The sequence below is a fragment of the Salmo trutta genome, chromosome 30, assembly GCF_901001165.1.
Source record: "Salmo trutta chromosome 30, fSalTru1.1, whole genome shotgun sequence".
Lineage (NCBI taxonomy): Eukaryota > Metazoa > Chordata > Actinopteri > Salmoniformes > Salmonidae > Salmo > Salmo trutta.
The window spans coordinates 38,207,692-38,223,236 of record NC_042986.1 but is presented as its reverse complement, the minus strand read 5'-3'; the positions used below and the strand labels follow the sequence as shown (position 1 = coordinate 38,223,236).

At 46.6% G+C, this 15,545-nt stretch overlaps 1 protein-coding gene across 1 annotated transcript in view; it reads left to right on the top strand.

Moving 5' to 3' along the window:
• The window catches only part of LOC115168768 (syntaphilin-like), a 35,183-nt gene that overhangs the window by 7,313 nt on the left and 12,325 nt on the right, over window positions 1-15,545 (top strand). Inside the window, exons 2-3 of the mRNA XM_029724326.1 lie at window positions 12,891-13,021; window positions 15,369-15,446. Coding sequence (XP_029580186.1) covers window positions 12,972-13,021; window positions 15,369-15,446 — 128 coding nt within the window. The 5' untranslated portion in view covers window positions 12,891-12,971. The remainder of the gene's footprint in view (window positions 1-12,890; window positions 13,022-15,368; window positions 15,447-15,545) is intronic.

The window sequence follows — 15,545 nt, the reverse complement described above, 5'->3', positions numbered from 1 at the left end:
GAATTCCAACCCTGCAGCAATTCAATAGTGCTGAAACGCTGTTCGCCATATTACCGCTTATTCATTGTTGTTTTTTCAACTTTGGACCTTTTTACACTAGACAAAGTCACCATAGTACTCCAGTTTAGTTCATTTTGACAGGTTCATTTCCTGTGAACTTGTCTCTTTGGGACATCTTTTTCAATTTGTCCCAGTTTTGAATGTTTTCCCAACAAGCTACTTTTATTTTCTTCTTTTTTAATGTGATGCCCCTGTACACGATGCCATCTTCATCCTGAAGGAAATCTAATCGAAAGATTGAATGTAGAAAACATGTATTTCCTGTTCCACCATGTCCCTACACTGATTATGGCTCAGAGAGAAATATTGTGCTTTAGTGAGATTACGAATCCACATGTACTTCATCTTTTCTTGTTGTTGCTTTCTTGGCAATGGGGGTGAATCACGGTGGACAATGCCCTGAGCCAAGCCTGTAAATAACACTCCTAACAGCAGTATGGAGCTAACAGGGAGCGCTAATGGCCGTTGGGCACATGTACAGTACACTCGCACAGTCTCTGGTTCAACAGGGTTTCTAGAGGTCCTGATAACATCACAGATAAACTGCTCAGCGAGAGGGGTCTCTGGTCAGTTAGGGGCAGGATGCTGCTACGGGATGTCAGGATCTTTCTGCTTTTTATTTTTTATTTTTTATTATTTGCGCTCAAATTGAAAGACTAAAGCTGTGTTCAAATACTCATACTAACCTGTACTATTTGTGATGTAAATTGAGTATATAGTATGCTTATTGGTCATAGTATGGATATATTTAGTATGCCAAAAGTTCCCGGATGTCGTACAACAACGGCGAAAATATGAAGTATACAAGCAGAGGACACTATTTCCGTGCTTTTAGGGCCCATAATGCAATTCTAGAGGAAATGGGCGTGGCTTCACATCGTTTTCAGACTTGAAGAAAATGTAGGAAAATATCCAATGAGAGCGGATACAAATTCATTGCTTTAACTAATTACGACAAATGTTGAGAAAATGTTGAGCAATGTAATAAAGTAATGACTTTTCAAATAAGTTACGTTACACATTATGTTGGCAAACAATTTGTTAGCTACGTTGTCCTTACGAACCACATAGCATATCATTACAGCAGTATGTACCGGTATGTTAGCTAGCTACCTAACGTTAGTTGCCTACTAATACATCAAACTTGTCAGTATATTAACTATATGCTATCTAACTAACTACCCAACGTTTATTGACATGATGAATCCTGTAATGCTTAGCTTAGTGAAGTGGTATAGTCATTGTGTGTTCTCAATGGACATTCTGGTGCTTTCGTAAATTCGCTCTGTCTATCTACTCCGATTTCAGAGCACTATCATCTGAGTGTACCAGAGCGCAGAATAACTGATGAATTTACGAATGCTGAACACCCGTTGAATATGGCCCGTGCAAAAAAAGCATAATTACATTGTTGAAAGCAGCACAGTTACAGTCACCAACGCTCTGATAACATGAAAACTGCTTACATTTACATCATTTTAGTCATTTAGCAGACGCCCTTATCCAGAGCGACTTACAGTAGTGAATGCATACATTTCATACAATTTCATACATTTTTTTTCTCTGTGCTGGCCCCCCGTGGGAATCGAACCCACAACCCTGGTGTTGCAAACACCATGCTCTACCAACTGAGCTACAGGGAAGGCTAACCAGCTTAACCAGCTCTGCTAAGGCGAGTAAAATGGTCATAGTGACGTGTTCTCTCATTTGTTTCTGGAAGTAGCTAGCAAGCTAGCCAACGTTAGAACGCTCGGGTCAACCCTAATCCTCGGCCAGAGCGTCCAGTGTGGAAACGCTCTGAATTGACAAACGGACAATCTGACAACGCTCTGAATTTACAAACGGCGAGAGCGAACTCTGAGCACCCTCTGGTACTCCAGATTGTATTTAAGAACACACACACAAAGTCGTAAAATGTCTAGCTAGTAATTTGTTATGCTAAGAAGCTAGTAAGAGGTTGCATAGCAACAGCATCAACTTCCGGTAGACAGGCGAAGAGCTAGTACGCTCAACTGAAAGGATACTGTTCGTTTACAGTGTACTAAAATGAACTAATAGTATATACTCATTAAGTATGTAGTATACAGTATATTAGTATGGGTATTCAAACACAGCTTAACTCTGGACCCAACAGATTAGAGCAAATCATGGTTAGCAATACAAATGTTGGCTGTGACTCATCTGCTTAGGATCTCCACTGTCCAATGGTTGGAATTTCCTTCTCCATACCAAAGTTATTTGAGTGGTTTCAAAACACAACCTATGGAGAGAAAAGCAACATGGTTGTTAAATAGGCACTTACAGTAGTTGTATATGTAGTAGTGATGGGGAAAAATCCATGCAGTTACATATCGGGATATTATTTTCTACTATTAATTGCAATATTATATTTGACATTATTGCAATATTATTTTTGTGCTAGTCAGATGTACCTGCACCAAAACGCTGGTATTTTTCCTCCTAAAGCAAAAAAAAATCTGTACTTTTATTTCCACGACTGATCAAAACACGTTTTCTAATGGCTGTCTTTTGTACTTCTGCAGCAGACATATGGTGAGCAATGTTTGGTTCGTCGAATAATAAAATCGCAGTATCGAATCGCAATACATTTAGTATCGTAAGAATCGTGAGAATTGCCATACATATCGTATCAGCACCTAAGTATGGTGATAATATCGTATTGTGAGGTCCCTGGTGGCAATTCCCAGTCCTAATATGTATACGTTATTACATATCAGCCCTGCTTGCTTAAACCACAATTCCAGGGCGAGGAGAGGTTCCTGAATATGTTAACAAAGATGGCAACACACATAAACATTGCATGTGGCAACATTTGTTATGATAATCTTTGTCACTTTAGTGGAGGTGCTCTTGCTGTTTCTCAGAAGGGGAGAGGGACCGGTGCTGGCTCCTGACCTGTTATATCCAGATGTCAGCCCAACATGACTCCCCTCATCTCCCCTCTCCTTAACTCCCCTCTCCACCTCGCTTCTCCTCCTCCCCCTCTCTTCCCTCACCCCTCTTCTCCACCCCCCTCTTCTCCCCCTTTCCCACCTCTCCCCCTCTCTTCCCTCACTCCTCTCCTCCTCCCTCTCCCGTTTTCCTCCCCCTCCCCTCGCGTAGCATTTCGTGATGGGTGTACAGACCTCTGCTGCTGTAAGCTGCTCTGCAGTGCAGTGACTAGGCAGGATTTTGAGATTCTTCGTAATGCCGAGTGTGTTGTCCTTTCCACTTGGCCTCAGAGCTTACACTGTCCCTTTGGACATACAGGAAACGCCTACCTGGAACCAGTTAGAAGTAGACTACTGCACTGGAGCTGTGTCCTGTGAGGTCATACTGTCAGAGCTGAACCATGTCTTTAGGGTTGTAGCTGGGAGTCCTAGTTAGCTGGGAGTCCTACTTAGCTGGGAGTCCTACTTAGCTGGGAGTCCTAGTTAGCTGGGAGTCCAAGTTAGCTGGGAGTCCTACTTAGCTGGGAGTCCTACTTAAAGTTGTTTGATCTTTTGGTTGTGACTGGAAGTGCTCTCCACTCATACATTTATACATTTTGTCAGTGTGATGATGTTAATATTTGTGGCATTAGGAGCTGTTCTGGGCTGGTGTTGTGAGCGGGGACATATTCCACTATCAGCTGGCTGTGCCGACCGTCCTGATAAGAGCGTGTGAGTTATCATCATCCAGGGAGGAGAAATGCAGCGCTGAAAACAAACATAGATCTATTATGAAAGGAGGACCAAGGCACTCTTCATATAATTAATGAAATGATATGAAAATGATATGAAGAGTGCCTTGGTCCTCCTTTCTTTTTGATGACCAATTCACCCTTTTTACCAAAGAGCACCTTCTGTCTACCAACATTTACTATTGTGGACCTTAGTAGCACTTCCCTTCCTCCTCTTTCTATTAGATCTATTATGCTTTAGAAAAACTGGCAGATCAACTTCTGGGCCTAAAACAAATGTATCTAGCGTATTCTATAGCAGCTGTTGCAACCACAACTGCTCAGATAGTCAGTCAGTCAGTCAGTCAGTCAGTCAGTCAGTCAGTCAGTCAGTCAGAGAGAGAGAGAGAGAGAGAGAGAGAGAGAGGTTTCTGGTGTGACTTTGCTCTTTTAATGGATCCCCATTAGCTCTTCCTGTTATAAAAACATTGCAATACATTCATTACAGAATTCACAACACTAATAGTGAAGGGAAATCTTATTAACACATACAATGACATGCTAGACGATTCTGTGCTTCCAACTTTGTGGCAACAGTTTGGGGAAGGCCCTTTCCTGTTTCAGCATGACAATGGCCCCATGCACAAAGCGAGGTCCACACAGAAATGGTTTGTTGAAATCGGTGTGGAAGAACTTCACTGGCCTGCACACAGCCCTGATCTCAACCCCATCGAACACCTTCGGGATGAATTGGAACGCCGACTGCGAGCGAGGCCTAATCGCCCAACATCAGTGCCCAAACTCACAAATGCTCTTGTGGCTGAATGGAAGCAAGTCCCCACAGCAATGTTCCAACATCTAGTGGAAAGCTTTCTCAGAAGAGTGGAGGCTGTTATAGCAGCAAAGGGGAACAACTCCATATTAATGCCCATGATTTTGGAATGAGATGTTCAACGAGCAGGTGCCAACATACTTTTGTACATCTCTGTATGAACAGCAGCACATATAACACACTTGTCAGACTCCCATGTTCATCAACATGGATACTTGTGAGTAACAGGAAAAACACCCTTTCTCTCTTTCCGTCTCTCTTTCCGTCTCTCTTTCCGTCTCTCTTTCCGTCTCTCTTTCCGTCTCTCTCTCCGTCTCTCTCTCCGTCTCTCTCTCTCTTTACATTTTAGTCATTTAGCAGACGCTCTTATCCAGAACAACTTACAGTAGTGAATGCATACATTTTATCTCCATGCTGGTCCCCCGTGGGAATCGAACCCACAACCCTGGCGTTGCAAACACCATGCTCTACCAACTGAGCTACACGGGGCCCCGTATTATTTCATAGTAATTTTCTCTCTCTCTTCCCATCTCTCTCTCTCTCTTTCTTCTCATCTCTCTCTCTCACTCTTCCCCTCTCTCTCTCCATCGCTCTCTCTTCCCATCTCTCTCTCTCTCTTCCCATCTCTCTCTCTCTCTTTCTCTCTCTCTCTTCCCATCGCTCTCTTTCCATCTCTCTCTCTCTTTCTCTCTCTCTCTTCCCATCTCTCTCTCTCTCTTTCTCTCTCTCTCTTCCCATCTCTCTCTCTTTCTCTCTCTTCCCATCTCTCTCTCCCTCTCTCTCTCTTCCCATCTCTCTCTCTATCTCTTATCTTTCTTCCTCAAACACATGCGTGCTGCAGTGTCCTGTACAGGAAGTTATTGGTTGTGTATGAGATTAGTCGAGGTCACCTTTCCCTGGGAGAGCATGAACATTCTCTCTATTTATATCTCTCTCTAATATACGGAGACTCTCCATCTATCTCTGGCCTGCCTCCTTCCCTCGCTTCCTTCTCTGTCCACATGTCTCTGTCATCAGCTTTGAAGCTTCTTGCATGCTGCTGTACCTTTCTGATGCTGCCAGTGGTTCTGGCTGGGGATGCTGTTACATAAGAGAGCTTAATAAATCCTGTATGAATGCCTTATGATGTAAGTAGTAGGAAATACTGCCTGCCTGCTCCTGTCAACCAGGGATATTGGTGCTGTAGGCTGGAGCAGAGAAGAAGAGGATGGGAAAGTCTAGTGCTGAGTGATTAACACGGATGTCGTTTTTTTTCTCGCTTATTAAACAACTAATTGTCCGATGTCGGTTCAATTACTTGAATTCCATTTCTGTTTTTGTGTGTGAGCCCAACGCACCAATACTCTAGAGAGAAATCAAATCATTCACGAGAGAAATGAAGTCACGAATGATGTTTGACGCTAGGCTGAAGGGAGTTGTAGTTTTTATTAAGCAAATATACATCCTAGTTCAGTGCAGAAACGTGGTAATTAACTACACTGACCATAATCCATTGAGGCTGACGAATGCACTTTTACGCACAGATCTCATGAGAGAGGAATGTAGGCTACACAACACAACAAGGAGAGGGATAAAGAGTGACACTTCGCCATGTCTACTTTGAAGAACTAGTCAAATGATTTCGTCAGACAGCTCTGCAGCATCCGTAGGCAGGCTAGCCTAGCTAAATATGATGACTGCAGACAGTACAGTATGGGGACCACAGAGATAACGTTGTCTAGCTGGCTGCTACTGTCTGAGTAGAGATGAGATGATGACTTTATTTTACACATATTTTATTATTTCATAGTAATTTATCATTTTAAATCGATGTCTACCCAATGTGGACCTGACAGAGACAATGGAATATTTTCTATGTTTTGGCATTTGAATGTCCACTTATTTTTGGCTTTATAATTTCCATTAAAAAGCTCTAAAATGATTTTAATGCCATTATTTCATAATGAATTTAACGTCTAAAAAACAATTATTGAAACCAAAAATTGAAAACCATGATTATTTTTTAATAATCGAACCTAACCGGAACTGACCTGATCAGCATGACAGGAAACATCCCAGAGAGAGTTCAGCTCCTATCGATCTGATCATCTTTACTCTGTTGTTATGGGAGTGTGTGTGTGTGTGTGTGTGTGTGTGTGTGTGTGTGTGTGTGTGTGTGTGTGTGTGTGTGTGTGTGTGTGTGTGTGTGTGTGTACGTGTTAGGTAAGAGTGATTTGTTTATTTGTGTATTTAATCATGTTACCCTGTTTTCCCAAATCAAAAGGCTTTGATTGGTGCAGAGGGTTTGATGTTGCTAAGTGACAGCCAATAACAGGAAAGCCATCATGGGCACAGGTGTGTCCACCTCCTAGTTCCCTCTGGGTGACTGATTCACCTCCTTTTACATTTACATTACATTTACGTCATTTAGCAGACGCTCTTATCCAGAGCGACTTACAAATTGGTGCATTCACCTAATAATTTTAGTTCCCTCTTCTATGCTATGTCACCCCCTGTGTAACCATGCTATGTCACGCCCTGTGTAACCATGCTATGTCACCCCCTGTGTAACCATGCTATGTCACGCCCTGTGTAACCATGCTATGTCACCCCCTGTGTAACCATGCTATGTCACCCCCTGTGTAACCATGCTATGTCACCCCCTGTGTAACCATGCTATGTCACGCCCTGTGTAACCATTCTATGTCACCCCCTGTGTAACCATGCTATGTCACCCCCTGTGTAACCATGCTATGTCAAGCCCTGTGTAACCATGCTATGTCACCCCCTGTGTAACCATGCTATGTAACGCCCTGTGTAACCATCCTATGTCACCCCCTGTGTAACCATGCTATGTCACCCCCTGTGTAACCATGCTATGTCACCCCTTGTGTAACCATGCTATGTAACGCCCTGTGTAACCATCCTATGTCACGCCCTGTGTAACCATGCTATGTCACACCCTGTGTAACCATGCTATGTCACGCCCTGTGTAACCATGCTATGTCACGCCCTGTGTAACCATGCTATGTCACGCCCTGTGTAACCATGCTATGTCACCCCCTGTGTAACCATGCTATGTCACGCCCTGTGTAACCATGCTATGTCACGCCCTGTGTAACCATGCTATGTCACGCTCTGTGTAACCATGCTATGTCACCCCCTGTGTAACCATGCTATGTCACCCCCTGTGTAACCATGCTATGTCACGCCCTGTGTAAGCATACTATGTCACCCCCTGTGTAACCATGCTATGTCACCCCCTGTGTAACCATGCTATGTCACCCCGTGTGTAACCATGCTATGTCACTCCCTGTGTAACCATGCTATGTCACTCCCTGTGTAACCATGCTATGTCACGCCCTGTGTAACCATGCTATGTCACGCCCTGTGTAACCATGCTATGTCACCCCCTGTGTAACCATGCTATGTAACGCCCTGTGTAACCATCCTATGTCACACCCTGTGTAACCATGCTATGTCACGCCCTGTGTATCAAATCAAATTTATTTATATAGCCCTTCTTACATCAGCTGATATCACAAAGTGCTGTACAGAAACCCAGCCTAAAACCCCAAACAGCAAGCAATGCAGGTGTAGAAGCACGGTGGCTAGGAAAAACTCCCTAGAAAGGCCAAAACCTAGGAAGGAACCTAGAGAGGAAACAGGCTATGAGGGGTGGCCAGTCCTCTTCTGGCTGTGCCGGGTGGAGATTATAACAGCACATGACCTAGATGTTCAAATGTTCATAAATGACCAGTATTGTCAAATAATAATAATCATAGTAGTTGTCGAGGGTGCAACAAGTCAGTAACACGAGTAAATGTCAGTTGGCTTTTTCATAACCGATCTTTGAGAGTATCTCTACCGCTCCTGCTGTCTCTAGAGAGTTGAAAACAGCCGGTCTGGGACAGGTAGCACGTCCAGTGAATAGGTCAGGGTTCCAGCAGGTCTGGGACAACAGGTCTGGGACCTGCTATGTCACGCCCTGTGTAACCATGCTATGTCACGCCCTGTGTAACCATCCTATGTCACACCCTGTGTAACCATGCTATGTCACCCCCTGTGTAACCATGCTATGTCACGCCCTGTGTAACCATGCTATGTCACACCCTGTGTAACCATGCTATGTCACGCCCTGTGTAACCATGCTATGTCACACCCTGTGTAACCATGCTATGTCACGCCCTGTGTAACCATGCTATGTCACGCCCTGTGTAACCATGCTATGTCACGCCCTGTGTAACCATGCTATGTCACGCCCTGTGTAACCATGCTATGTCACGCCCTGTGTAACCATGCTATGTCACGCCCTGTGTAACCATGCTATGTCACCCCCTGTGTAACCATGCTATGTCACGCCCTGTGTAACCATGCTATGTCACGCCCTGTGTAACCATGCTATGTCACACCCTGTGTAACCATGCTATGTCACCCCCTGTGTAACCATGCTATGTCACCCCCTGTGTAACCATGCTATGTCACCCCCTGTGTAACCATGCTATGTCACGCCCTGTGTAAGCATGCTATGTCACCCCCTGTGTAACCATGCTATGTCACCCCCTGTGTAACCATGCTATGTCACGCCCTGTGTAACCATGCTCTGTCACCCCCTGTGTAACCATGCTATGTCACGCCCTGTGTAACCATGCTATGTCACGCCCTGTGTAACCATGCTATGTCACCCCCTGTGTAACCATGCTATGTCACGCCCTGTGTAAGTATGCCATGTCACCCCCTGTGTAACCATGCTATGTCACCCCCGTGTAACCATGCTATGTCACGCCCTGTGTAACCATGCTATGTAACGCCCTGTGTAACCATGCTATGTCACGCCCTGTGTAACCATGCTATGTCACCCCCTGTGTAACCATGCTATGTAATACCCTGTGTAACCATGCTATGTCACGCCCTGTATAACCATGCTATGTCACTCCCTGTGTAACCATGCTATGTCACCCCCTGTGTAACCATGCTATGTCACGCCCTGTGTAACCATGCTATGTCACCCCCTGTGTAACCATGCTATGTCACATCCTGTGTAACCATCCTATGTCACCCCCTGTGTAACCATGCTATGTATCCCCCTGTGTAACCATCCTATGTCACTCCCTGTGTAACCATGCTGTCACCCCCTGTGTAACCATCCTATGTCACCCCCTGTGGTTGTAGAGATCCCAGAGGGGTTTATGAGTGATGAGGTAAGGTCTATCTCTGCAGCAGTATCTCTGCCTCTCTGTCGAAGGGTGATTCAGCACAGTTACTCTACACTGCAGGGTTGGAACAAACAGAACATTACTGCTCAACCCTGCCAGGCAAGGAAAGTGGAACAACATTAACTACAGTGAGGCATTGTCTTTGAGAGTCTGATGGACTGGCTGTGTTCACATAAGAGTAGGGCCCTTTCATGATCAGAAACACAAGGCAGAGAGACATGTTATATATATATATTTTAGGAGACTCTCTAATCCAATAGTGAGTGCATACATTTTCATATCGGCCCCCCGTGGGAATCAAACCCACAACCCTGGCATTGCATGTGCCATGCTCTTCCAACTGAGCCACACGGGACCATGGATGGATGGATGGATGGATGGATGGATGGATGGATGGATGGAGTAGACCCCGCCTCGACATTAGACCCCGCCCACTAGCCATACTATGGTTCCACATACAACACATAGATGGATAAGAAAGGAATAACTATATTGGAGAGTATTTTCAGAAGCCGGGAGGAGAGGAGGAGGAGGAGCGGGGATGAGAAGGAGAGGAGGAGGAGGAGCGGGGATGAGAAGGAGAGGAGGAGGAGGAGCGGGGATGAGGAGGAGAGGAGGAGGAGGAGCGGGGATGAGAAGGAGAGGAGGAGGAGGAGCGGGGATGAGGAGGAGAGGAGGAGGAGGAGCGGGGATGAGGAGGAGAGGAGGAGGAGGAGCGGGGATGAGAAGGAGAGGAGGAGGAGGAGCGGGGATGAGGAGGAGAGGAGGAGGAGGAGCGGGGATGAGAAGGAGAGGAGGAGGTCAAGACCAGTCGTGAGAGAGTAAGGAGGATTGGGAGACTGAGAAGGCCTCTTGAAGCCAGAACAGGGAGCAAAAGGAGGCCACCTCAGTAGCTCTGAGCCCACAGACAGAAGGATGGGTGGGTTTATGGAGAAGCCTTAGGGAGGTTTAGGGCCTAGCCTTAGGGTGGACACTTGGCTCCTGAGCTCACTAAATCCTGTGTTCTATTATTGATGGCTTTAATCCCCTCTTTCCCTGCATGTATTCTCTCCCCCTCTCTTCCCCTCTCCCCCTCTCCTCTCATTATGCCTGCTGATCACTCTACCTCTCCCTCTTTCCCTGCATGTACTCTCTCCCCCTCTCCCCCTATCTCTCTCTCCTCTCATGATGCCTGCTGATCAAATCAAATCAAATGTCTTTATATAGCCCTTCATACATCAGCTGAAATCTCAAAGTGCTGTACAGAAACCCAGCCTAAAACCCCAAACAGCAAGCAATGCATGTGAAAGAAGCACGGTGGCTAGGAAAAACTCCCTAGGAAAAACTCCCTAGAAAGGCCAAAAACCTAGGAAGAAACCTAGAGAGGAACCAGGCTATGAGGGGTGGCCAGTCCTCTTCTGGCTGTGCCGGGTGGATATTATAACAGAACATGGTCAAGATGTTAAAATGTTCATAAATGACCAGCATGGTCAAATAATAATAATCACAGTAGTTGTCGAGGGTGCAACAAGCACGTCCGGTGAACAGGTCAGGGTTCCATAGCCGCAGGCAGAACAGTTGAAACTGGAGCAGCAGCATGGCCAGGTGGACTGGGGACAGCAAGGAGTCATCATGCCAGGTAGTCCTGAGGCATGGTCCTAGGGCTCAGGTCCTCCGAGAGAAAGAAAGAAAGAAAGAAAGAGAGAGAGAATTAGAGAGAGCATATTTAAATTCACACAGGACACCGGATAAGACAAGAGAAATACTCCAGATGTAACAGACTGACCCTAGCCCCCCGACACATAAACTACTGCAGCATAAACACTGGAGGCTGAGACAGGAGGGATCAGAAGACACTGTGGCCCCATCCGATGATACCCCCGGACAGGGCCAAACAGGCAGGATATAACCCCACCCACTTTGCCAAAGCACAGCCCCCACACCACTAGAGGGATGTCTACAACCACCAACTTACCGTCCTAAGACAAGGCCGAGTATACCTCTCCCTTTCTACCTCCCCATCAGGCCTGTCTCTCCCCCTCTCTATCTCTCCCCCCTCTCTCTCCTCTCATTATGCCTGCTGATCACTCTACCTCTCCCTTTCTACCTCCCCATCAGGCCTGTCTCTCCCCCTCTCTCTCCCCCCTCTCTCTCCTCTCATTATGCCTGCTGATCACTCTACCTCTCCCTTTCTACCTCCCCAATCAGGTCTGTCTCTCTCAATCTATCACTGATTGTCTCCTCAGACTGTGTACCTTGATCACTAGACAGACTGTGTACCTTGATCACTAGACAGACTGTGTACCTTGATCACTAGACAGACTGTGTACCTTGATCACTAGACAGACTGTGTACCTTGATCACTAGACAGACTGTGTACCTTGATCACTAGACAGACTGTGTACCTTGATCACTAGACAGACTGTGTACCTTGATCACTAGACAGACTGTGTACCTTGATCACCAGACAGACTGTGTACCTTGATCACCAGACAGACTGTGTACCTTGATCACCAGACAGACTGTGTACCTTGATCACTAGACAGACTGTGTACCTTGATCACCAGACAGACTGTGTACCTTGAGACCCATATCTTATAATTGGCCTTCACCCAACATTGCGATGAATTTCACCCTGAGCTTTGACAGCATGTTTATTAGGTCGTATTGAAACATCAAAACAGCTGTCTTGCCGGACTTTATTTAGGTTTTGTTTATTATCACTAAATCCAATACAGAATTGTTTTCTGTTGAAGCACGAACACCGCTCTCTCCCATCTCAGGCCTGTGGTCAGACGAATGAGTGGTGATTGGCTGCTTCTCCCTGGTGTTCTGTCTAGCTGGGCTGATCCGAGATCTGTGTCATCCCTGGCTCCTGCCAGCTTGTGTCAGCTTGTGTCAGCTCTCAGCACAATGATGAGACATCCATAGTTCTCACCAAGGAAGTCAGTGTGTGTGTGTGTGTGTGTGTGTGTGTGTGTGTGTGTGTGTGTGTGTGTGTGTGTGTGTGTGTGTGTGTGTGTGTGTGTGTGTGTGACCTCACTGTCTTCTTCGTACTTGAGTATAATAGCTTGTTTTGTTGGTTTAAAACAGTATGTGATGTCATGTCCTGCCTGGTCCACAGAGTCAGTACCTGTTTGTGTGTCGTTTGTTTTCCTCTCAGGCTGGCTGTCACTGCAGAGTGATAGAGAGACACGGAGAAAGACGAGGAGACGAGAGAGGGAGAGAGGGGCTGTCTGCCTCCATGTCTGCTCCTGTCCCTTCCACTCGGAGATCTGCGTCTGGCTCTCGCAGGTACAGCACTGCATACACACCTACCTACCTATCTAAAACTCATACTCTCCCTGTCTGTCATCATTTCTCTAATTCATCCGCAATCGTTCTCCTTTCACCTTCTTTTTAGATTAACTTCAAACTCTTATGTAGTCAACCTCTCAGTCAACCTACCTCAATCAACCCCTCAGTCAACCTCTTAGTCAACCTCTTTGCCAACCCCCCTCAGTCAACCCCCCCTCAGTCAACCCCTCAGTCAACCCCCCCTCAGTCAACCCCTCTCAGTCAACCCCCCTCAGTCAACCCCCCCTCAGTCAACCGCTCAGTCAACCCCTCTCAGTCAACCCCCCCTCAGTTAACCTCTTAGTTAACCCCTTAGTCAACCTCTGTCAACCGCTCAGTCAACCCCTCTCAGTCAACCCCTCTCAGTCAACCCCTCTCAGTCAACCCCTCTCAGTCAACCCCTCTCAGTCAACCCCCCTCAGTCAACCCCCCCTCAGTCAACCGCTCAGTCAACCCCCTCTCAGTCAACCCCTCTCAGTCAACCCCCCTCAGTCAACCCCCCCTCAGTCAACCGCTCAGTCAACCCCTCTCAGTCAACCCCCCCTCAGTTAACCTCTTAGTTAACCTCTTAGTCAACCCCCTCAGTCAACCCCCTCAGTCAACCCCTCAGTCAACATCTCAGTCAACCCCCCTCAGTCAACCTCCCTAAGTCAACCGCTCAGTCAACCCCCCTCAGTCAACCCCCCTCAGTCAACCCCCCTCAGTCAACCCCCCCTCAGTCAACCCCCCCTCAGTCAACCCCCCTCAGTCAACCCCCTCTCAGTCAACCCCCCCTCAGTCAACCCCCCTCAGTCAACCCCCCCTCAGTCAACCCCCCCTCAGTCAACCCCCCTCAGTCAACCTCTTAGTTAAGCTCTTAGTTAACCCCTCTCTCTCTTGCATCTCTCTGTTGTTCTCCATACCTCCTCTATTTTGTCCTCTTATTATCACCCACCAGAACTAGTCAGTGGTGAAGTTAATGGTTCTGTCCCACCCAGAGACCATTTATAATGATGGGGTGTCTCCTTGAATAGTAAATGTTGTGTGTGAACGTGTGTTTGTCTCTACTGCTACAGTACAGGGGCTCATAATCTCCTGAGAGAGCTGAGGCTCAGCTTTACCTCTGTCCCATCAGCTGCTGAGCTCTATAAACAGTTACAGGCCAATGCTTCCCGCTCTCTCTCTCTCTCTCTCTCTCTCATTCTCTCTCTTTCTCTTGTTCTCTCTCTCTCTCTCTCTCTCTCTCTCTCTCTCTCTCGTTCTCTCTCGTTCTCTTGTTCTCTCTCTCCCTCTCTCTCCCTCTCCCTCTCCCTCTCCCTCTCCCTCTCCCTCTCTCTCTCTCTCTCTCTCTCTCTCTCTCCCCCTCTCTCTCTCACTCTCTCTCCATCTCGTTCTCTCTCTCTCTCTCTCTTGTTCTCTCTCTTCCTCTCTCTCTATTTCTCTCTCTCTCTCTCTCTCTCTCTCATTATGTCTCTCTCTCTCTCTATGTCTCTCTCTCTCTCTCTCCCTCTCGTTCTCTGTCTCTCTCTCTTTCCCTCTCGTTCTCTCTCTCTCTCTCGCTCTCTCTCTTCCTCTCTCTCTCTGTCTCTCTCTCTCTCATTATGTCTCTCTCTCTCTCTCTGTCTCTCTCTATGTCTCTCTCTCCCTCTCGTTCTCTGTCTCTCTCTCTTTCCCTCTCGTTCTCTCTCTCCCTCTCGTTCTCTCTCTTCCTCTCTCTCTCACTCTCTCTCTCTCTCCCTCTCGTTCTCTGTCTCTCTCTCTTTCCCTCTCGTTCTCTCTCTCTCTCTCGCTCTCTCTCTTCCTCTCTCTCTCTGTCTCTCTCTCTCTCATTATGTCTCTCTCTCTCTGTCTCTCTCTATGTCTCTCTCTCCCTCTCGTTCTCTGTCTCTCTCTCTCTCCCTCTCGTTCTCTCTCTCTCTTGTTCTCTCTCTTCCTCTCTCTCTGTCTCTCTCTCTCTCATTATGTCTCTCTCTCTCTCACTATGTCTCTCTCTCTCTATGTCTGTCTCTCTGTCGGTCCCTCCCTCCCTCTGCAGTCATGATTGTGTCAGCACTTCAGAGCTTTGCTTTTCTCTCTTTATATCTGACAGTGATTCGACCATGTAACTGTTTTGTTAGCTGAAGTGAATGAGGTGGTGTGTTGAGATTCTATACATGGAGTGAATGACTGGTCAGCAGTTAATTTATTCAACAGAAGTGTTACTGTACTGTCACCTTGCACTCCATGTCTTTATGTCTTTACATTGATCTTTCACCTAAATGAATAACTAATGTGCAATGTCCTAGCTACTGAGCAGCGGTAGCATGAAATCTGTCTCTCTTCCCAGATTCAACCCTCTGAATGCTCTGCAGCCCAAACGCCGCTTGCAGCAAATGCTGTCGTCGCCCGTACCCACACGCCCTGCGTGAGACACCATTCTGTTCTACTGTCCCAGAGAGCATGCTGTGCAGCTGTAGTTGCAGAACCACTAGAATGTACTGTACATGGAGAGGAGGAGATGTGC